The 25,113-nt window shown below is 36.0% G+C and overlaps 1 protein-coding gene and 1 long non-coding RNA gene across 2 annotated transcripts in view; one reads left to right on the forward strand and one right to left on the reverse strand.

The window, feature by feature from the left end:
• Positions 1–25,002, reverse strand: part of arhgap22b (Rho GTPase activating protein 22b) — a 26,806-nt gene extending 1,804 nt beyond the window's left edge. Inside the window, exons 1-9 of the mRNA XM_016513283.1 lie at positions 24,895–25,002; positions 17,448–17,647; positions 14,176–14,263; positions 8,098–8,220; positions 6,457–6,664; positions 6,239–6,371; positions 3,988–4,061; positions 3,783–3,904; positions 1,027–1,906 (exon numbers count right to left, since the gene is read on the reverse strand). Of these exons, the coding sequence (XP_016368769.1) occupies positions 1,027–1,906; positions 3,783–3,904; positions 3,988–4,061; positions 6,239–6,371; positions 6,457–6,664; positions 8,098–8,220; positions 14,176–14,263; positions 17,448–17,647; positions 24,895–24,937 (1,871 nt within the window). The 5' untranslated portion in view covers positions 24,938–25,002. The remainder of the gene's footprint in view (positions 1–1,026; positions 1,907–3,782; positions 3,905–3,987; positions 4,062–6,238; positions 6,372–6,456; positions 6,665–8,097; positions 8,221–14,175; positions 14,264–17,447; positions 17,648–24,894) is intronic.
• LOC107708921 (uncharacterized) lies at positions 7,511–12,316 on the forward strand. The gene is made up of 3 exons (XR_001636423.1): positions 7,511–7,741; positions 11,633–11,824; positions 11,908–12,316. It is a non-coding gene; the product is annotated as an uncharacterized LOC107708921 (long non-coding RNA).
• Positions 25,003–25,113: the final 111 nt, after the last annotated feature.

Genomic DNA, 25,113 nt, shown 5'->3' on the forward strand with positions numbered 1-25,113 from the left:
AAAAAAAACAGTTAACAGTTATTAACAGAGGATGTCTGTTTTTTTTTTGTTTTTTTTTTTAAGAGGACCCCCAAAATATTCAAAAAATAATTTGGAAAAAAGTACTAGCTTTTCTATAATATTTCTCACACAGTATAGATGAGATTATGTATTGTGTATATATACTGTATATTATATTTTATGAATCAGGGACCTCGCAAGGGGATCATATTATTTTGGGGTTCTTGGGTTCAAATATTTGAAAACCCCTGACTTATGAACTAAGTTTAGATTTTTAGTACAAATTGTGCTAAAAAAATACAAATTACTTCATTAATCAGTTCGGATTAAATTTATGTTAATTGAAAGGATTCAACAGTAAAACCCAAACCCTAATTCATCACCAAAATTTAAAAAGAATTTAAAAAGTACAGATTCTGGCAATAAATTATTTCTAGAGAAGTTCTACTTTCTATACCTTCTGCAATTATTAACAGTGGTTGTCTGTGATTTCTCAGAGGACCCACAAGTTATTAAAAAAAAAAAAAAAAAATTCCATAAGTAATTTTCCATATTTTTTTTCTGAGCTTTTGGGGAGGAAAAATAACCCCCTGTTTGATTCAAATTAAAATCGCAAAATGTTGTCTTCATAATATGTCATATTGTCTTCATAATATTTTTTAGCCATTGACTTCCATAGTATGGAAAAGAAAAATACTATGGAAGTGAATGGCTACCGTCAAGTTTTGGTTGCCAACATTCTTCAAAATATCTTCTTTTGTGATCAGCAAAAGAAAGAAACTCATACAGGTTTGAACCCAGTGGAGGTTGAGTAAATGATGACAATTTTTATTTTTTTTTGGTGTTAACTATCCCTTAAAGCACAGAAATTATTCTAAAATACAATCTATTTTCATATGTCTGAGAAACACAAATTTACCTGACCTATACTCAAAGAAACTTGTCCCATCCGAACAGAGCTTAAATATAGGTGTGATTTTTAAACAATTCAAAAAACCCTTGTCATTTAAAAAGCAGCAGCCTTACTTTTGAATTCTAGATTCGTAAGTCTGTTTCTGCTTCCTCAGCTCTTCTTTCAGGTCTTCCACGACGCTGGCCAGGGATGAAGGGCCTCCGTTTGCATCTGTGTCTTCGTCCACGACTCTAATGACCGGTGCTACGTTCCCATTGTCACTGCAAAACAATCCGCTCGCGCGGTTCTCCACAGCACTGCCGACGTCGTCCTCTTGTTCGCTGGGCTTTGCTTCCTCCTCGCTCCGTTCCTCCTGAGCGCTCGCCTCCGTCTGAGGCCCATCTTCTGTCCCTAACGGGTCGCTTCCAGAGTCTGGGACGGAGATCTCACACGATGAGGAGGACCACGGCGTGCTCTCCATACTCAGCACGCTGCCCAGACTCTGAGAAGACGTGACGTTGTCGTAGGTAGACAGTCTCTGAGAGGAGCCCGAATCCCTGGAGCGTTCGCCGGACGAGGTGCGGCGGTGTCCCCTTAGCGAGGACAGCCCGTTCATGAGCCAGTTCCCGCTGGAGGCCGTGGACACGTCCACCGCGGAGCCACAGACTTTTGTGGACGGCGGCCGGGGAGAGGAGCCTTTGAAGGTGTACTTCCATCCTGGAAGCGTCTTGGCCTGCTTACTAGGGCTGACGGCCGTCTCTCCCTTTCCCTGAGGCACCGGCTTGGAGGTGATAGCGGCGTCCGCAGACGAGGCACTGCTGCTGGTAGGGTTGTCATTCTTACAGGTCTGCAGATCCTCCTCAGAGATCCAGTCCACCAGCTTGGACTGCTGATGTGGTTGGCTTTGGTCCTTTACCTCCATCTGGTTCTGTGATGTTTCTGAGTCTTTTTCAGTATACAGGCGATCATGCTTGCTGATGAGTAGCGTCATGAGATGCTGAACAAGCGAGGTGCCTGGAAAACACACACACACACACACACAATGCTGTATTCCCTCATGCTCATCTATAAGTGATGTATAAGTATTTGGTGGTGCACTAAAAAAAGGTAGGTCTAGAAACAATTTTACTCAGAAATCGCTAGTAAATTTCACAATTAATTACAAAGAAATGGCAAGTAAAACACTGAATTAAATGTGACATTTTAAGTAGAAATACTGAAGTAATATTTTCTTGTAAAACAATAATCTTTGTATAATCTTAATAATCCAATAATATTTGCTTTATTTACAACTTCGGAAAATATTTTTTTACAGCGTGGAGAAACAGTTCTTACCCAGAAATTTCTAGTAAATTTCACAATTTTTTTTTTTTTTTACAAAAATCAGCAAATAACACATTGAATTATATGTGAAATTAATATTAGTAATGAAATTAGTAGAAAGACTGGAATAGTATTTTCTTGTAAAATGTACTCTAATAATGTTCGTTTTAGTTACAACTTAAAAAAAAAAATTATATATATATTTACACTGTAGTTTGTAACTGTGCTTATTTTTGTTGCATCATTAGTTCTTAAGACAGAACTTAATCTTTAAGTAAACGTGTAGTTGCACATTATGATATATTTTCATGAAAATAGTGGCACAGGGTCAAAATTGTACTTCAGAAAATATTTTTTTACAGCGTGGAGAAACAGTTCTTACCCAGAAATTTCTAGTAAATTTCACAATTTTTTTTTTTTTTACAAAAATCAGCAAATAACACATTGAATTATATGTGAAATTAATATTAGTAATGAAATTAGTAGAAAGACTGGAATAGTATTTTCTTGTAAAATGTACTCTAATAATGTTCGTTTTAGTTACAACTTAAAAAAAAAAATTATATATATATTTACACTGTAGTTTGTAACTGTGCTTATTTTTGTTGCATCATTAGTTCTTAAGACAGAACTTAATCTTTAAGTAAACGTGTAGTTGCACATTATGATATATTTTCATGAAAATAGTGGCACAGGGTCAAAATTGTATTGTTGAAGGGAAAAAAAGCTGCATCGGTGTATAGCTGAATTTTTATTATTGCATTTAGAAATAAAATACACTGTAAAAATGTTGTTTAAAAGTTGTAAATAAAACAAATATTATTAGAGTATGTTTTAAAAGATTATTTCAGTATTGCTACTAATTTCATTCATATTAATTTCACATATAATTCAACGTTACGTGATTCATTGTAATTGTGAAATTCACTAGCAATTTCTAAGAGTGTAAATTGTACTGATAAATAAAAAAAACATTACATTTTTATTTATTTATTTTTACAAACACTATAAACATGTATCCTTTAAATTTAATGGTATTCAGAACAGAGCAAATAGTTGTGTACAACAAACATAAATTATATTGGCATTCATTATAAATAGCATTTATTGTAATCTGCAAGCCTAAACAAATGTATTTAAAGCGTGTGGGAAATGCACATTTCAGATGATCAAAAAACACAATTTATATTCCGGAATTATTCTTTTTTAAATCCAAAGAGAAGCCTCCAAATTTGTAAACATAAATAATCATGAAATAAAATAATTAGTTTATTTAAATGTGCAAATAATATCAAAGAACTGTATCTAAAATAAATAAACAAACACTAATACATAAAACATGAGCACATCTGGACATAAATGTAGTTTATATGTGGCATTATGTTTCAGATTCAAAGTGTAATGGTACATGCTCAAATATAGTAGTGCATAGATTATAATTGCATTTATGCCACAAATATAAACTGTTTTATTCACAGCTGGTGCAACTGTCTCGCAGGTGTCTGGTTTTGAAGTGTGTTTATGTTTTACAAAGTAATGGGTTGGAAATTGGATAATAAGTGCTTACCTTCCATAATAGCTACTGGATCTTCCATTTTAGGACGGAGGATATTTGGTCCAAACACGGTGGCCAAGTTCTGCACACCCATTTTGTTTTCATTTGAGTGAGACTGCACCTCATCCAGAAATCTACAACGATGGAGTTCACTTTAAGCAGCAAAGCATGAAAACGACTGACAAAAATGTGTCTGAAATGATTATGTTGGACCTACTTGCATATATATTTCAGAAGGTTGTAATTGGCGGCTGGAAGGGTCGTCACTAGCTTCCCTAATTCTTGTATTCCCTGTGGAAATCATTGAAGCGACTTAAGCATCTCGTGGTTCGAATTCAAGGGAAATATTGACGTTTTTCACATTTAAAGAGAATCAGCCTTTTCTAAAAAATCTGAAAAGACAGATTATGTGCATAATGTAGGCCTAATCTGGGAATTAAACTTTGACTTGAGCTTGACGCATCCTCGGCATCTGTGCATCGCATCATGTCAGCTGTGAAATATGTGGGAGGAATATTGAAACTGTTTTATGAGCACACAAACATAACTGCTGAAATATTATGCACTAATGCCAGCAAACAAACTCTCTTAAGTATACAGGCCAGAGCATTCATATGATAATTCATTAAGCTTGTTCCAACACAGCAGCTGCGTCTTTTGGATTCGGTTTTATTGGTTTTCAAAAACGGCAAATGTTCGAAAGTCTGTTCAACACATCAGATGTGTTGTTATCATCTAAGTATTATTTTTCTATTTTTTGATTTTTGGAAATATTATCAGTAGGTTTATGACTACAAACCATAAACCAGAATTTATTTCCAAACTAGTTACAACTTAACTTAGAACTTAATGTTAATCATTCAAGTGCAGATTTTTTATTATTATTATTTTTTTTTTTAAATGTTTTTAATTTGACAAGTTTGATGTTTGCGAACCTGTGCGTAATAATATATTTTTTATTTTTTTAATTAATAACTTTCTTTGTTTTATACATCATTCATATACATCTAGCAATGTATATTACATATACATATTTGTATTTATACAGCTGTATATACAGTAAATAATGCATAAATCTGTACATACATCTTCTGTTCCAGATGTATACCACATTATTATTATTATTAAATTTTTTTATCCTTAGTCTTACTTATTTAAATGTTCTTTCTGTTCTCATGTCATATATGCATGTATGTATGTACCACAACAAATTCCTTGTGTTTGCACACGCTTGGTGAATAAAACTCATTCTGATTCTGATTCTGAAATAAACAATTGTGTTTAAATATTGCAAAGTTTTTAATAGGGGTCCAAAAAGTGTTAAGCACCTCTTTCCACCTCTTTGTTAACCTTTTTTCCCCCTTAATATTATAAATTTGACAAGTTTGATGTTTGCAACCCTGTGTTTCATAAAGTTATATATATATAAAAAAAAAAAAAAAGTTTTTCCTTTGAATTGAGATTATTTGTCTTACCACGTTAGCAGATTTTTTTTCTTGTTTTATGCAAAAAATAACACTTTATTTCTTTATTTATTTATTTTTCAGAAAACAAGGACATTCATATCTCAATATCTTAATACCTGAACTCATTTTGCTTCTCAAATAATTGTATATTGATTTAAGATTGTTTAGGGTTTTTTTATACATTATTCATATACATATAGCAATGTTTATTTATAGAAATTAAAATCACAAAGAATGTGTTTAGACATATCGCAGTTTTTAAGATGAGTGCAAAAAGGGTTAAGGCAAACTAACTATCCTCTAATGAGTGACAACTTAACTTATAACTTAATGTTAACTATTCTGGTGTAGATTTGTTTCTTAATGTTATACATTTTGACAAGTTTTATGTTTGTAACCCTATGTTTAATAATATTTTTTTTAAAAAATAATATATTTTATACATTATTCATATATATCTAGCAAAAATATATTCATGTATATCTATTGCAAAAAATAAAAAATAATATATTTTATACATTATTCATATATATCTAGCAAAAATATATTAATATATATCTATTGCAAAAAATTAAAAATACACTACATATATACATATACCAGTTTTAACATGGGTGCAAAAAAAGCCAAACTAACCATTCTGTTTTAGATTTTTTCCCTAATGTTATAAATTTGACAAGTTTGATGTTTGTAACCCTGTGTTTAATAGCATTTAAAAAAATTGACATTATTCATATACAACTATCAATATTTTTGCAAGAAAATAACTATATATATATATATATATATATATATATATATATATATATGCAAAAACAACCGTGTTTTGACATATTCCAGTTTTTAACAAGGGTGCAAAAAAGGTTAAGCACATCTTTCCACTGACCATTTCTAGAAAAAGAATTAGACACATGTAAATGTTTTCAAATCCATCTAAGGTTTGCTCCTTTCGTTTTTCTTCTCTACACTGCCTGTATGTTCAGATATCACGCCGTCACTAACCTCCTCCTCATCTTTGGCCAGGAGCTGAGCAGAAGCGAGGAAATCCTCATACTTGCAGAAGGGAACGACTGGCTCGGGCAGCTCCCTGAGATACAGCTTCAGCAGGGAAGCCACAGTGTGGACATCAGTGTTACTATAAATGGCAATTATAGGGTTAGTATGAACAGCTGATTGAACTGAGTTCATTGGTTGCACGTCTGTGCTCAGAGTAGTTGTACCTGTCAAACTGAGGTTTATCTCCACAGTCAAAGGCCTCCTGCAGCTCCTTCACAAGGTTTGCTTGTCCCGGCATCCGGAACAGGCCTTCTTCATCAAGACCCTGCTCCCTGATGAAATCCACACACTGCTCAACTAAGAGAGGGGCGAGACGAGGACCAAACTTCCTTTCATACTGTATGGTGTCTTCCAAACGCTGCCCAAATATGCCTGTAGAGACGAAGCAGGTCATTTTTTAAAAACGACGGATTCTTAAATCAGTCAAAACACACAGCACTCCTTACAAAAATGTACTACGACTATAATGGTTCAGTGATAATACTATTGTACTTTGATATATAAAATGGCACTAAATCATTACCGTAGTGATTTTACTCTACACTTAAAAAAAGGTTCTCTGTTGACAACGAGATGGTTCCATGAAGAACATTCATGGAGTCTTTACATTACACAAAAGGTTCTTTCTAGTAGAAAAATATTCTTTAGATTAATAAAATGTTCCTCACACTAAGAAAACTGAATCTTTTAAGAAATGGTACAATGCACAAAATGTTTTTAGATTTTATATATAGATATAAACGTTTGAAACCATTAGTTTTAAGAATGTAAGGTAATTTTAGGAATACCATGGTACTACCATTATACAGACTGGGGGAAAAACATGGTAATTTTTTTTAGAGATATATTTTACATACAGTATATATATATATATATATATCACATTTCATTTCACTCACTCTCACACACACACACACACACACACATAAACGTGTGTGTGTGTGTGAAATGTGACACAAAAATTGAATTATAGCAACATATAATCTGAAATTCAATGATATTTTACACAATATTAACTCGAAATTCACCACAAGTAGTTTTATTATATATTTAATTTGACTAAAAATATCATAATACTTTTGCACATGCAGAATGCTCTACAAAGTCCAAACAACATACTTAGCATAAAAAAATAGTAATAAATAAATAGTAACGTTAGTGAAAGTTAGTTTGTGGTCAGTAATCACGTGACTTCCGTCACGCAGTTTTCACCTGTAACGTTACTTTTATAACTTGACAGGTTTACTCCAAACCACAGTGCAGGGAAGATTCGCACTTACGGCGGACATCGAAGTGTTTCAAAGAACGCGAAGTACAACAAACTTGTGTTAGGGTTAATAACATCGATCCAAGCATAATTTAAAAACACAGTTTTTAAAAATCCAGTAAATCGAATCTTCTTCTTGGCGCCAGACGCTTGGAAACTTTCCCGCCGTTTTCCAGACCACGGTAAGAAAATCAATTTTTCGTGTTATTGTACGTCTAAAAATAACGTCCGCACGTCCTTCAGGCTTTTACTGTTCTAGCTGCTAATGGAAGTGGAGACACATTGCCACATAGTCTATAACTGAGAGCTGATAACTTGAACTAGCTTTACATTACTTGTTAGAACTTTCTATTAATAACATGACTTTGTAATTTAATCTCTGGATAGTGAGGCATCCTACTCTGCTCAGTGGTATTTTTGTGAGTTTAGACCACTGACAATACTGGTGATATCATGTGAACATGAATGAAACATCCATCAACCCAGAGAAGGTTTGACTAACTATAAGGTATGTGTGGCTTTATTTTGTGGTTTGTACCTCCTCCAAACGGAGCCCATATGACCCGTCTGATGGCTTTCACCCAGTCGTCCATGTCACTCTGGGAGTTGGCCATAAGTAGAAAGGACTCATGGCTCATTGCAGCCTTGTCTTTCTCACCAGCTGAGAGAGAAAACAAGAGAGGCAATCTGTCAGATGATGGTATTACTCTTTTTTTCCCCCCACCACTACATCACTGTTTATTACTCAAAGATTCATACATTCCTTCATATCTGGTACTTGAAGAGTTTCATTTTAAATAAATTCTAAGCTAAGGTATTTGTTTATTGCAACAAAGTTGAACATGTAAAAATTCTTAAAGGGGTCATATGATGCTTTTTTAAAGATCATTATTTTGTGTAACATAATATGTTGACATGCTTTAATGTTCAAAAAACACATTATTTTTCAAATACTGTACATTATTGTAGGTCCTCTATGCCCCGCCTCTCTCAAACGCTTCGTTTTCTACAAAGTCCCTCCTTCCGACAAGCGCAGTCTGCTCTGATTGGCCAGCTGACCCAGTGCATTGTGATTGGCCGAACACCGCAAGCAATCGTCGGAAATGTAAACACTCCAAAGAGAAAGGAAAACTTGAAATCGCATCATATGACCCCTTTAAACATTGCTGTTATTGCTTGCAACTAAGATTGTGCCAAGACAGAAAATGGCCGCAGATGCAAGAGCTGCTAGCTTTCTGTTGTTGCTTTTTAGATCAAATGAACAGCACCAATTTTTCCCCAAGATTTAGATACAGTATGTAATTATATTTATACATGTAGAAATGTGAATTTCTTTGCGCTGCATTCATTGTCATTGTATAATGGCAGTAAAGAGTTTAGGATGAAATAATAAAGGGTAGAGTATTTTTAACACTTTCAATCACCTTTTCATGGAAACTTGTTTCTGCCACTGAGTAAAAAAAGTTATTGCAAAAAAAGATAATTGCTACTTTTTATCTCATAATTGAGATACATTGTGAGTTATAAAGTCAGAATTGTGCGATATAAACTCGCAATTTTGTGTTATAGAGTGAGAATTGCGAGTTTATATAGGCCTATAAACTTTATATCACTTTTTTCTTCAGAACTGGACTTTATAACTTGCAATTGCGAGATTATGTCTGACAATTCTGAGAAAAGAAGTCCATATTGCTCGCAATTGCAAGCAAAACAAGTCAGAATATGAGTTTATATCTTGCAGTTCTTACTTTATTTCTTGCAGTGGTGAGTTTATATCCCATAATTCTGACATTATAACTCACAATTGCGAGTTTGTATCTCAGTTATGAGAGAAAAAGTCAAAATTGTGAGATAAAAAGTCACAATTACCTTTTAATTCTTTCTTATTCTATGGCTGAGACAAGCTTCCATACCTTTTAGGTAGTTTATTTATATGGTAATTTTGATATGTATCTCTTAATGCTAAATATCATAAAAATAAATAAATATCTTTACATACTGCAAAAAAATGTATAGCCTGAATGCACTGTAAGTTGCTTTGGATAAAAGCGTCTGCTAAATGCATAAATTATTATTATTATTATTATTATTAAATATCGTCATGTATCAGTGAGATATATTTAAGTTTTAGTATCAAACTGGTTCAGTCCATTTCGCCATCATTGGCATGAGCAGCTGAACACCTCACAAATCATATTAATTTAAAACAGACCTAGAAAGAGCCAAAGTAACAAAGACACTTCCCATTACCCATTGGTTTTGCAAAAGTAAAGGATAAAAAATAGAAAAACCTCCACAATGGCTTCAGTGTAAAGCTTCCCAGTGATAAAGGAAAAATCAGAAGCCAATACTGTGCCTAGAGGAATAAGTCATGAGTAGATAAGTGTTCACAGCAGTGTCGACTGAATGGAAAAAAAACAAGTACTGATGCAATTAAGATAAATAAGACAAGCAGACCCAGCGGTACGTCTGAGGCTAATGCTCTCACACAGAGTGGAAGCTGACTTGAAGGCATAATGAGGAACCGTCATTTCTCACCATGGTGTGGCATTTTGTTAGCATTCGTGTCTCTTTAGGAAGTGTCAGAATGTCTGCTGATCTTGTGGGCAGGGAAGAAATCGGCTTGTGGCGAAAGAATGCAACACTGACCTGATTAAGTGAATTCTGGGGTCTTTCTCTTTTTTTCAAACAACCAATTTGCATTTATTTCAAGCATGAAATACATGATTGAGCACAGGCTTTGACCGATACACAATTGTGTGCCGAGTGCTGATTGCGTTTCTTTTGTTTTATTCATGCCTTTGGCAGCATTTTATTTTCATGTGTGTTCCTTGGGAGTCGAACCCATGACTTTGCCGTTGCTGCAGGGACACGTGATCTGGATTATGTGCTGTGTAATTATGCACAGGACTGAAGAAGCTTATCTCAAATTGACCTTTAGAGACATATTACGAGCAGGAGTGATTATACTCCTTATTAACATCAACTGACAGATGCCACATAGCAGGCAAACACTATGTGAAAATAAACAGGCTGGAGGTAAAGCCTTAATGAGAACATCCACAACTGTTACACTTCTTCGGTGACTATATCGCCAGTATTGCTATCTGACTGACTTATTTTTCCCAGTTCAAACAGTAAACTTTTTGTATACATACCTGCAACCTTGGGGCCTTTCAGAATTCACCATTTCTAACACTGAAATAGGCCATTCAAGTGATTTTTGCAAATCCAAGGAGTTTTTATTTGAACTGACTATCTTCAGAAAAGTCTCAATGGCATTTTCTTGTCATTATTTCCATGTAATGCCTGCTTAAGTAGTTTATAAGCTATGTTTCTGCTTTTCCATAAGAGCCATCTATTGTGCATTTTCATTCAGCCCGTCTGTTCTTTTTGTTCAGACCAATGTTTATCATTTTATAATACTTGTTTTTGTCAAAACTTGTATTATTTGAACTGTAAATATATTTTTTTACAGTCTTTAATTTTTTTTACCATGTTACCATAGACATTGGCGTTGTTTCAAAAGAATGTTGCTACAAAAACATCATGTAGTTCTATTCTAATATTAGAATTCCACGATTTCAACTTCTGATTCCAATAATTTTTATTTTATTTTATTTTTTTGGATTGCAGGTATATGTACACCCAGTTACAAAAGTACTAACAAGTTAACAAGGTTTGACTATTTACTTGTCCTTTTGAACACTTGAAAGTGACATGCAGAAGGGTGTAGATTTCAGACATCATCTTGATTATAGTCCATATTAAAAATAAAAATACCTAAAAAATGAATATTGTATAAACGTTATTGAACAAGCTGTTGCATTATGAACAAACTATTCTGTACAAAAATAAACCACCATAACCCAGCATTTCTAGCCCTTTGTAATTTTTTTTATTGACTCCAACAATAAAAATCCTTGTAACTTCGATTTCTACATGCATAAACAAAGGTATTACCTTGGGGTAGTGGTGGTTTGTGCCTCCGTGGCTTACAGCAGCCCTGCCCCATGATGCACTGGAGGGATTGATCTGGAACTAATGTTCTGCCATGTCTCTTACTCCAACAGATTGGCCATGAACCCAAACACAGCACAAGAAGTTCCAGCACAACGCAGAATTCATGCTGAAGGTGTGTTTGCTTCAAACCATCACTTTCAGAAACGAATCTTCAATAGTTGTCAAAACATCTCAAACATCCCAGAGAGGATAAGAAAAAAACCTGGATCACTCTAGTCCATACTGTACGTCCTGGAAAACCAGTGAGTAGAAAATACTTTTGATGTCTCCGGTCAGCTCAAGCAGCACCACTTCTGTTTTTCTCATTCCCACTGTCTTCTCACAGTAGACTGACAGAAGGAGACGGCCTGCTCTGTTAGTCCTTTCTAAACACCTCAGTGCACTTAAGCAAGCAAACAGCACACCAGATGCATCGATCTCAGAGGACCTGATGCTTGGGGAAATCCTCACTAGCAGAAATCTGACTACATATCAGAACTCTGTTTAGCAAGCATGGGTTAGCAGATCCAGAGGATGCCAGGACTCGGGTCACAATCATGCTCTGTGACTCTATTCTAAATGCCTCAAACACAGAAGCATGAAAATCTCCCAATAATGCCAGGCTTTTCCCACTGGTTTAGATCCCATTTTTGTATCAGCTCTTGTCATTTATGTCCCTGCAATGAATGCTGCCATTGTTGGATATTTTTGGTTTGTATTTTCTTGTTGTACACAATCTACTACATGCCGTCTTTTTGCCGTTAAATCATTACTTATTTTTTTAAACTAAACAGAAATAACTTTAATACTGTTTGTATTATTTCAAGATAAACGTTTACTGGACTGAAGCATCTTAGCTTTACTTGATTATCCATGCATCATTTAATAGAAAAAATCATGTTAAATGTATCAAATATGATCATCAGGCTTTTGAGGAACGTTAATTTGTTAATCTCTCAATCATCATTACATTGCAGTTATATGTTTTGATTATAAAACTAAGCATTTCAATATCATCTTACTAAATGTTATTGGGAGATATAGAGTGACAACTCTATATGTAAGCAGTTATTCTGTTATAAAGATCCCATTGATTTACATTACAAGCATCAGAATTTCATCTTACTTTTTGGCCATATCAACATCGAATATCACCAAATTGCATATTTTTGCTCAGCTTGTCTCTTTGAATTAAAAAATGTTTTTCATCCTCAAGTATGAGCACTATATTATCACTATATCTATAAGACATAAAAGCCTGATGTATCAAATATGATACTCAAAAAAACAAACAAACACATATGCTAATTTTTTTAACTATTTATCTAAAGGCTCAATAAATTTGACTATCATTTCATATGGCATGCTTTACAGGGTTACAGGACCCAAAACTTCATATGATTTCATCGAAAATCTCAGTGCAGTTTCCGAATCTCAGTTTTATCTTGATTCAGTTTTTGAGTTCAGAGTTTGTGCAGTTGTTAATCAAGTCTTTCCATTTCTTCATTCATCAACAACAGACAAGGCATGCCCAGACAAATGCCGCACTCATTTTTAAGGCAAGAAACACGAGGGAGCTCTGAGATCTGCTTTGTGTCATGTTTTTGTTTGTTTTGCATGGAAAAGGGACTTTGCCAGTGAGATTGTTTGACTCGAAGGAGCTGAAGCGTGCCGGTCAGACGGAGACTGTGGTTAAGGGCTTTTCTCTGGGGAGGAGATGGTGTGTTGACTGATCTGACGTGAGAAAGTGCTGTTGGGTCTAGGAAACTGCTGCTAATGTCCCATGCTGTGTGTGTTTGGCTGTTTTATTTATTGTGTTTGGTGCATTACTTTGGCTAACACCGAATTCAGTTATCTAAATGTTTATGATGCACTTTAGGGGTGAAAAATTGATTCACTGATGAATCCTTATTGGATTGGATTGATCTTCAAAAATTAATCAGAATTTTACCTTTAGTATATTATATACCATACGTGCAAAAATATACACACCCCTAATGTGAATTGCTGTAGTTACAGGAAAAAATAAATACACCAGAATACACATTAACCAACAAGAATTTGATTATTTGTAACCAAGATCTGCACAGATTGATTTGTATTTTATTCCTATTCTTATTCTGCAGTTTTGTCATATTGCTGTCTCTGGCTTGAGCAGATCAGGGCTGCATTTTCAGAGATAAGAAATTCAATATTCCCCATTTTAATGTAATGAGCATGTGGAAAAGAGAGAATGGGAAACGTATGAGGCATCATCTTAAGGATTTAGAGAGAATTTAATATTTTGTAAACACTGAGTGGATTTGGAGGGCATTTAGAGGTTGACTTAAGTTAGCTGCGCGAGAGCTATGTAATTTATAGCACGGCTGTAATTAGATATTTGGTTTTATTTGCTCTATTGTTAAAAAAAAAAAAGCTCTGGTGGGTTTCGCACACATGTGTTATTTACTTGTCATAAAACAAATAGGCGTTCGGCATAAATCATGTTGGGCCAAATCACCCAAATCACCCCTCTGTAATCAGCATATTCTGGAAGGCCTGTTTGATTACCTGACACTCAAACAAAAGCCATATATACACAGATACGACAGAGATGATTTGAAGATCTGCTCACCTGGCACAATCTCAAAAAGGTGTCGCCCGGGTTCTTCTGGGTTGGCTGTCAGTTCATTCACTTGGCTGCCCTTCAGCGAGATGCAGCCCTGCACAGACGAATAGTTAGAAATGCATCACTTAGCCTATTAAATCAACCAGACTTAATTACCATGTACACTTGAATGTAATTCTTTAATCAGCATCAAGTCTCCTAGTCTTCTGAAAATGTGTAACCAGGCATTTTGAGCCTATTGTACTAACAAAAGCTTGAACACTTTAACATGTGGCAGTTTGCCACCATACACATTTTCTAAGTGCCTCCTTCAATTAGATAAACTATGAACTGAATGAAATCCAGAGATTATTCACCAGGGCAACAAATTGAATGAAGATTTGGGGTCAGAATTTCCCAAGTGCTTTTTGTCAGGCAACTGAATCTGTTTAGCAGTATTCAAGACATTTTCCTTTAATTGGTTGTTGTTTTTTTTAAGATGTGGATCAACTCCACACCCCCTACCCCCGCTGATTTATTGTAAGATTCACAATTTTAAAATTATTCTCGACTCAATTCATGGTCTGGGTATTAAATATAAAAATATCTTCTAAGGAAAGAAGTTGAGAGGTTTAAAATTATTACAAAATTATTATAAGCATTTTTCCTGTGTATGGCCGTCATGCATAATCATGCCTGTTATTTTTTTAAGTGATCAATCATTGGTGTCACTTCAGATTATGCTGCTAAGGTTATGTTGTAATGCTTAATATTTGGAACAATCCAAAAATTCATTAAAGGACATAACACACCCAGTTTCTGCCAATCTCATGTTAATCTTGAGTACCTATAGCAGGGGTCTCCAAACTCGGTCCTGGAGGACTGGTGTCCTGCAGAGTTTAGCTCCAGTTAATTAAGGTCTTACTAGGCATGCTAGAAACTTCCAGGCAGGTGTGTTGAGGCAAGTTGGAGCTAAACTCTGCAGGACACCGGCCCTCCAGAACTGAGTTTGGAGACCCCTGACCTATAGAGTAGTATTGCATCCTTCATGTCCCCGAAGAGTCTTTAGTTTTATCAGATTTATAAAAGACAGATACAGCTTTATACTTCACTCCAAAGACAGTCGAGCTCCTGGAGGCGTGCCGTGGGTGGAGCTAAAGAGTCACGCGCACGTGAGAATTTTGTACAGCGATCGTCTGCAAGCTGTGACGTCGACATAAATAAAACAGGAACAAAAACTTTATTGACTTAAATTAAAAATCAGATCCAGCCATATGTATTTGATTCAGAAACGGACCCCAATGACTTGAAGCACGTTGATGGGCTATACTCGAAAAAAACTTTCTGAAACTTATACAAACCCTGAAGGAGTGTATTTGTCACAGAAATAGACTGTCATACGTTCAACTCGTTTTTGAGACTTTGGTCATGTTTAGCATAATAATCCAACTCTTTAGCAGTGTAAATAAGTCAGAATGCATGAAATAGCATTAGACATCCCTTTAAACATCTTACCTTTGGGAATTTACGAAAAGTTGGAGCTGATCTTAACTTATGAAGTTATTTACGATGATTTTTAAGAACATTCATTTCAGGAATTTAAACTCTTAAGTTTCGTCTTTAGGTCAATTTTAATAAAAAAAGATAAGAAAATTCTTAAAAAATGTTTTGGGAATCCAAATATTCTCCAGTTCTCCTTCTGTATGAAAATGATATACCTTAGATCATGATGCATTGGACGTGAGGTCTGCACCGCACACCGTTCAATACGGCCTGTTCTCTGCTGTCTCCTTTCATCTCGCTGTGTGATTTGCTATGAGATTGCTACACAGCCCTTCCACTTTGAATCCCATTGATTAAAGGCAGCAAAAGTGGGAGGGTTGACATTTTCACACACATCCTGGCCAGCGCAGCATGGACACAGATTAATGGTGCTTGCATGAGTATTGACAGTCTCCTGTGAGGGACGCGGTTCATCACACTCGTCAGTCTGACTGACCAACTTACTAAGGCTGGACTGTATTGATTGCTTAATATGAGATGGTCAAAAACCTGCTAAAAGCAACGTCTATAGGCTTGGATTATGGTGGAAATGTGAAGCAACTGGTCGTAAATGGAGTTCACACTTCAATTTTATAGCTCTTTGTCACATGATGCTCTGTCATATAGTGCTGCCTATTGACTTTTGTTGGAGATCTGTCACACTCACTTAAAAAGAGGTGGCTTGCAACTCTCTGTGCATTTTTTTGCATTAAGATAAATTAGAAACCGTGAGATGTTTCTCAGCAGCATCACAACACCGCTAGTGAATCTACAGTGTGAAACATGCAGCGAACATTTGCGTTTATGAATAGGGAGACACTTTTATCCAAAGCGACACTGCTTGCAAGTTATACGTTTATTAATTTTATATGACTCTGAATGAATGACACTAATGAGCTGTATTTTTTAGTGATTAAAAAACACACAGTTACCAATATATTTGACTCCAGCATGTGTGACTCTTATGAGTGGGTTCATAATTCATATTAGTAAATCAAACACAGCTCAAGTTGCAGAATACAACAGTGCCCACTCACTTTTTCAGCTGTCCTTGTTCCAGAAGTATTTTTCCATTCAGTTTTTCCCATATAGGTGTTTTTAAAAAGTCTTTGTTTAAGAGTTATAAGCCATTAACCAAACCAACCAACTGGTGATTTACAACATTACAAATTATGATTTGAAGCAAAAAAATGTTTGTACAAAAAGACAAAGGTACAAGACTGTGTACTTATTGACTTAGGAAAAGAACTACAAACCCCATGAAGCATTATGAGTGACATAATCAAATGAAAAACAACAGATTATGATAAAACTACTGATTTAAAGATGTTGATTGTGAAAAAAAATCATTTTACGTTTATTGCAAAATATGCATATATGCACACACAAATATTTAAGTAGTTTGAGAGCGTAGGGAGACTCCATCACATCGTTCGCAGGTTTAAAGGTTTATGAAATAGCGTAAACAATCAATTCCCATATGGAGAATTTTTAGTCCTTGACTAAAGCAGGCTTGGCAGTATGTTTGTATGGTAGAAAGAGGCGTGTCTAGCTCAGTGGGTGTGTCTGATTCAGTGTCAGCTTACAGTACAGGACTTTACATGTACTGTAGAAGCCATTGGACAACCGTCTCCATAGTGCAGTGGTGCAAATTCAGAGTAGTTTAACCCCAAATTTTGTTTTTCGTAGACATACGTTTTTTGCTATGCATAATGTTTGGCAGTTAACTGCATGTACATTTTCAAAGCTGAACGCACCTGTGGTTTGGTTTCCTCCTCATCCTTGTAGAAGTAGAGATGGTCAGCACGCAGCACAAACCAGCGCAGCTGCCAGTTCTTCATGATGCTCCTCTGCTTCTTCAGCCAGCCAGCCTTTAGCACCCCCTCTTGGAGACTGGGTGAGGTGGGCTGGCATGAGCCACGTGATGCCTCTCCCATCACCATGCTCTTGGACCTGGCTGTAGGTGACGAGAAGAGACGTACATGTCAGTGATCAAGCAGTTGACAAGCATCAAGGAGGACAAGCACTTACAGTAGCAGAGGGGAAAACGGTCATCATGTACTCGTCTCGTGTGGAACACAAAAGCCGAATTGTAAGCTATTGTATGACTTCAGAAGACTTCATGAGTCATACCAACCACATTTTTATGAGACATTTATGGTGCTTCTGTGTCTTTTTTGCAAGCGTGGCAGCTTCAGTCTCCATTTATGGCATAAGTGCATGGAAAAATTGATCCACGTTATTTCTTAAAAATTACTCTGTGTTCCATGAAGGAAAGAAAGCTTCATTAAAAACATGTAGCTCAAAGATAGGTGCGGTGTTTCACCTGCAAGGCAGTGATTTGTTCAAAAACAAAAAACTAAACAGTCAGTGAATGTTACGCAATGATACTAAATTATTATTTTTTTTTATAATAATTCGAGTTAGTTGAGGTTTTTGTAATTTAGTTGTGTTTTTGTCATTTTTATAAGTCATCTTATGCCTCTGGGCTGTAGACTCAAAATCAATGTGTGGCTTTCAGAGAAAGGGAAGAAATCAATGAGTTTTTCTCAATTATATTATTATATTATATTATTTTTCACTCCCAATCCACTGGTGAGCTGGACAACTGACTGCTTCTTAAGTCTCAAATTCATATAGAGTCCGGAAGTATAAATCCCATTCATTTTATTGATTTTGAATGATATCTTAAATTTTTTTTTGTTGTTTTTATCAGCAATTTTTGTAAATATATTTCTATATAGTTTATAAAAAAAAAAATTATTTCAGTTTTAATTTTAGTACATCAAGATGAAATAAACAAAAATGAGAAATGCTGCTTTGGTAATTAGCTGACATATTTATTTCAAGTTACAAAAAAATGTTTTTTATGATTTAGTTATAGGTGACTAAAATAACTCCTCTATCAGGTTCTTTGTTTGCTCTGTGTTCAGCGTCTTCTCCCGCAACAGAATATGAAGATTCATCCTCTCTGCTCTGTACCAGTTACCCTCTGGTAAATTTATCTTGGGATTCTCCTGTATCACTTTCCCAAAGGGAGTGAGTTCTCATACTCTAATAGGATCTCCAGAGTGTAATTTAGTCAGAGGCTCACTGGATTTAGAAACCTCTGCAGTTTGCCTTTTCATGTAGTTAAGATAGAGGTTCCTGTTCAACTAGATACAGCACATAGAGTATAATTTAACAAAAATAGAAGATACTACCCTGTATCTGTTCCTTAATGGAAGTGAACAGATTTTGGTCTGATTTTTCTGATTTTATAATTTGGCTGATCTGACACAGGCCACACACACAAGCTGTGCTGCTTGATGCTTAAGACAGGACTACTGTATGAATAATCTGTGTCACCATTGATAATTTATAGGAGTCTGTCCAGCACACACAAAGTCATCTTATGCCTCTGGGCTGTGGACTCAAAATCAATGCGTGTGTGGCTTTCAGAGAAAGAGAAGAAATCAATGTGTTTTTAGATTATATTATTTTTCACTCCCAATCCACTGGTGAACTGGACAACTGACTGGTCCTTAAGTCTCTAATTCATATAGAGTGCAACAGTCCGGAACCTGAAGTAAAAATCCCATATTTTCTCCATAGGGAAATTGGTTTTGAATGAGGATGTTAAGCAATGGGATATGCTTTTGTTGAATCCATCACCCTGCATTTTCAAATTATTTTTTTAAATAATCATATTTAACAGCACAAGTCCTGGTGAAAACCCACATGATTCTGCAAAGAAATCTCCAACAATCAGAGAATTAAAACAAGATAATTACAGCTACATAATAAGTACAAATCTTTAGTACTACTCCCATGAAGCACTGCGAATGAGTTAAGAGTCAGTCTCCTTTATGCTTGCAAATGACTTATAACTCTTTAACAAACAAACAAATGGGAAAAATACTGGACGGGCACTGTTGCATTCTATTACATTCTATTTGCATTCTGTTTGTCGCCTCCACTAGAATGAAATGTTCAGTACAGATGTGGAGGGATTGAGTCAGGCTCTTAGAGAGACAAATGCGTGACGGCTGCTGGGTCTGTCTCCAATGGCCTTTTCCATAATGTCTCCTCCTCATCTGAGCTGCAGGCTTTTTGATTACATTAGCTGTGTCTATGGGTGTGGTGGGTTCAGTAGCCCTGCTCTGTGTAATGGAGACCAGAGGAAGACACAAGGGGGTGTCTGTGTGTCTTACTTGATGTGTTTGATACAGACAGAACTTCCATGTTCAGAATCCTGACTGGTAAAACTGGCAACATTTAGCTAGCATAATTATAGTTAGCCATCTTAAAGTGTAAGTCATTAGTGGGTATGTTAATATAAACAGGTGGTTTTTGCGGTTGTGGCTGAGTGGTTAGTCTTGTTATGCTGCGTGAATTCACATGATTCAGCCTAGTGCTGGGCGGTATACCGGTTCATACCGAATACCGGTGTTTATTTTTGTTATAATATGAATTTTTAAAATACCGCAATACCGGTGTATGTCGCTTAAACAACGTTCGGAACGCGACACTGTTTGAAAGGGGTCCCTTTTCACTGTTGCACTGTGGTGAGGACACAGCTGTATGTGTTACTAAGCGTGAAAGTTCCGGAACTGAAGCTGTAGAACTAATAGAACGTGATGACACAGAAGAACTCATCCACAATATCCACATTGACCGCCACAAATATCCACCGCCCCCTGCCATCAGCTCCCGCGTCTCACACACACGAGCGCGACGTTAGCACTAGATTTAGCAACTTTCAGACCTTTTTAGCGGCTTTTATCCATAGAATATTCATACTGACAAACCTAGCGACTTTTTTGGATAAACCTTAGCTATGGTTCAGTTGGAAGATTTCGCCAGTGCTGTCCCGCGAACACGAGATCTGACTTTCCCGGAGAAGTGTCGCCTCTCTCGTCGTCTGTTCTGTGCAGTGAGCGGCAGAGATGCAGCGCATTCAGTTGGCCGCACCGCAGCCGACTCGTCAATAAATGAGTACAAAACAGCGTTTCCTAGCACCTGTCGCTTACTGATTGTTTGGAATTATAAATATGAGCGTAGTTCGTCTGTTAATATCACATACACTTTTTTGTTTGTTGTTGTTTTTAGTTTGTGTGGCGAGGGGGACGTGGTTCAGCGAGGTCTGCACCGGGAGAGAGAGACTGACTGGGAACGCGAGCCACCCGGGAAGCCGGGCTACTGGAGCACAAAACATATATAGAGCTATATTCTGAGTTATTGACGGAGATTTTGAATGCGCAGTGAGCGCCTTGTTCTGTTGTATATACCGAGAGACTTAAATAAAAACTCTCCTCATGACAGTAAAATAGGGCATTCTAAGTCAATATACTGCAGTATTTCCTCTCTCAATCAGTAGAAAATATGGTTAACACCCTGTCATGCATGAAAAAAAAAATACCGTCATGTACCGTGAAACCGGTATAATTTTGAAAAATACCGTGATATAAATTTTTGGTCATACCGCCCAGCACTAATTCAGCCCTAAACTTGGTAGTGGCTAATGCCAATCTCATGTTTGATATTTAACCTTCATCACTCATTAAATTTTGACTTGGTGTGACGATCAGTGCAGCCTTTGTTTTAGTAGTTAAAGGAGAATGTAATTCTGCAACATTCTGTCATTTCTGCTAAACTCACGAAACGTACCTATACATACGAATCACTGCAGTTTCCAGTTAAAATGAACACCAGAGGCAGTAAAACTCAGACAACTTTTATTCCTTTTCATACAAAGTATGTTTTACAGAGGTTCGATTAAGAAAGCCTAATTTTACTTGCACAACATTGTTATCTATTATGTTTGCTCGGTAGCTCACGATACGGCGTTGCACTTGTGAGGTGAAGAGCTCTGGTACGAATCCTGTGAAAGTACGGTGCGACAAAACAGCTCAAACCCGCCTATAAGGAAGTTAAAATAGCACGGTTGCATCAGCGAATGTGTTTTTTTCTATCCCTTTTACCTCCGTTAAACATTATCGGTTCGTTTAGGGTTGGGTTTGGTGAAGGGGGTTTGTTATTTTCCTACACGATAGATAATCTTTTAGCGACATTCCACGGACATTTGAATTCTGAACTGGCATAATATTTACCTGAAGCAACGTAATAATAACGCAGCAATACGTGCTTGTTCCAAAGTAATAAAAACGCAGCAATATGTGCTTGTACCAACGTAATAAAAACGTGCCACATATTGAATGCATGTTTTAGCGCCACTCACTGGACATTTCACTTTGAAACTGCTGTGAAACGTGCAGTAAGGTATACGCAATATCAGTGTTGCAGAAACATCGCCTCAAGCACGTTATTTCCAGTGAGCCTGGGTTGGACTTTCCTTAGGCTTACAAAACATGCACATTTGTGAACATCATTTATAGCGAGTACAATCAGCTGTTAGTAATAATCACCATATTTTTCAAATTTATAAGTTCATCCAACATTATATATTTTTTAGGCACTGTATATTTTTTGAGAATATTATGCCGAAATGGGAACTTTGATGTGTTTAGCAGAAACACAAACATTCAGTGTTTTAAAAGCGTCCCTCAAAGCTGTACATTTGTGGAGCTCGTGCATGTTTTCACTGCACTCTGGTTTACACGAGTGTTTTGTGCCAATCAGTTTTGAGCGTTTTCAGTGCTGAAGTCAAATGGAACAGAGTGCAGACACCCAGTTTGCAAATCTCTCTACATGATGATTCATACCTTCCCACTTTGTCATGGGCGTTTCTAGGATGTGGTCACCAAAACTGCCTGTTTTGGCACAGACGGGATCAACTCTGAGAATAGTTGCCTCTAAAGTTGCAATTAAAATATAGTGGAAAGAATGTATTCAAGTTGTGCATGATGACAGTGTCAGAACTGGCGCCACGTTTGTGGCATATAAATTTGGCACCTTAGATAAACTCCACTGCTGGTTAAGAAACAACCTACAGTGTGCGTTCTCAGTTATCAAACTTTTAATGACGTGAATCCTAAATCAATGTGATTTTAGTATCATTGAGATACTACAGTTTTTATTAATGTTTTGAATTTTTTTTCTCTCGTTTTCATTTTTACAGGTTTAGGAGTTTTAGTAATTTTTAGTATATATGTCTATACAGTTTTTATTAAATTGTTTTTTGTTATTTTAGTACATCAAGTTAAACTAAATAATAAGGTGTTGCTGAAATAAGCAGTTTTTTTTAGATTGTATTACAGTTATCTTATTTCTTATTTATTTATTTTATGGATTCAATTGTTTAATAGTTGAATTATCTTATTTATTTAATGGTTTTAATAGTTTTAGTTGTAGTTAACTATAATAACCCTATTATAAATATAAAGGCATACAAAGTTAGTATAAAGGCATCTCTCTCTCTCTCTCTCTCTCACTCTCTCTCACTCACTCTCTCTCTCTCACTCTCTCTCTCTCTCAATATATATAAAGTGAGACAAAAAAATATTATGTTAGATATTATATGTTTTTTCCTAAATTAAATAATTGGTTTTATTTTGTTACAAGACAAGCACATTCCATTTAGAAAATGTTTATTCTGTATGTATAAATTATTTATTATTTATATTTATATTATATTATATTGTATATTAAATAAATAGTAGGGCTCTAGCAACATCAAGGTCCGATTGGGTTCTATTTCCAGGGAATGCATTAACTAAAACAATGTATACCTTCAATGCAAATCGCTTTGGATAAAAGCATCTGCATAAATATAATTTAATAAGTTATAATACAGTCAGATGGTCGTTATCGCAAAACAAACCCTTTCAGGGTGATGCAAGACCCTGATGCAAAGCAGAGAGGTCTTGAATTGTTTTTTTTTGTGATAATGACCCATTGACTGTACATTATTCAGTATATTACATGGCTTTTACCAAATAAGTGAATACATGACTTGAAATATTAATCTGAACATGAAAGTGGAAGAATAAATGAAAGTAGCGTATTTATGTTACCAGGGACAACGATCAGTTTACAGCTTGATGCTCTTTATACAATACATTTGACTGCAGAATGCTGTGATTGACCAATGAGAATCAAGTATTCCAGAGAGCCGTGTAAACAAATTCATGGCTCGTGCTTTAACATCTTCTCCGAGCAGATGCCTTGATGTTCAGCAGGTAGCATTAGGCTGGTGGGGGGATGGGCAGGGAGCTATAGGAGGCTTGAGAGAACATAAAGGGCTAAATCACTCAGCCTTTTACTTGCATTGAGCTTTGCTTATTAACACAGTGTCATCCATCAAGTTGATGCATGATGAATGAAGCCTTGTGCTTCAGATCTTCCCCTGCCTGTGTTTCACATCTCACCCAAGCCTGTGCTATAGGCTGCTGATGAATGATGATCGGCGCTCTGTGGGCGTGTGTGTTGAAGCCTCAGCGTGCTGCGGATGATAGTGGAATGTGTGCGCTGATGTTCAGCTGTTGAGGTGTAACATGCATCGCTGGACGCTCATGGTTTATCGTACGGTCGGCCACAACACAATGAGAGCGAAGAGATAAGACTTACTGAGTGCATTTATATTTATATTAACTCATTTAGCAGACGCTTTTATCCTAATCTTGTTTTAAATCAGAATTTTGATGATGTAAATAGTTGAATTATCACAGCTGTCTTACATAGTCGTCGACCGATACGGGTATTTATTTCCAAATATGGACATCTATTATTGCAAATATAATGCTGATATGTAATATAAGGTGAATGCAACTTAATTACAACAACTGAGATGTAAATATATACGCTGATACTATAAAATTTTTTATAATCAATATTGGCTAATGGCAAAATATCAGTAAATATCAGAATATGGCAAAATATTGGCGGATTTATTAGCCTAGTCAAATGCAATATATGTCACAAAAATATATATCTGTTGTACTCAGTCACATTTTTATGGGACAAATTACTAAAATATTACTAAATTATGTATTTTGTAATTTGCAGCTTTCATAACAGTTACACCTGCTTCTCAATTTTTATTTTTAAAATTTTTTTAAGATGATCATATCAATTATATATATATATATATATATATATCATTGATCAGTGGTATAATCGATAATCGCACAGTTCAAGTATCACGAGAGCTGATCCAGCCAATGTGCTGAGAGCACCTGAAGCAGAGATGCTGTGAGATGAAAGCACGTACAGCGTGTGGCCCCTGAGAGCCGACAGATGAAATACAAATGCAGCGTACTGTACCTCTCCTGGTCTGTCTGATCTTTGGACTCAGCATGGCTGCCATCGATGGGCTGCGCTTCCTCTGCTCTGCATATTCCTCCTCCTCAGATCTTCTCTCGGCACATTCTCCCTCCTGCTCCTCTCCTCCTCGCTCTCTCCTCTCTTCCCTGCTAGCTCGCTGACCTCATGTTGCAGGCACCGGCTGGATGGGGGCTGAGGGAGGGATTCCTCACTCACACA

Source organism: Sinocyclocheilus rhinocerous, unplaced genomic scaffold (assembly GCF_001515625.1).
Source record: "Sinocyclocheilus rhinocerous isolate Xijiao unplaced genomic scaffold, SAMN03320098_v1.1 scaffold24, whole genome shotgun sequence".
Taxonomy (NCBI): domain Eukaryota; kingdom Metazoa; phylum Chordata; class Actinopteri; order Cypriniformes; family Cyprinidae; genus Sinocyclocheilus; species Sinocyclocheilus rhinocerous.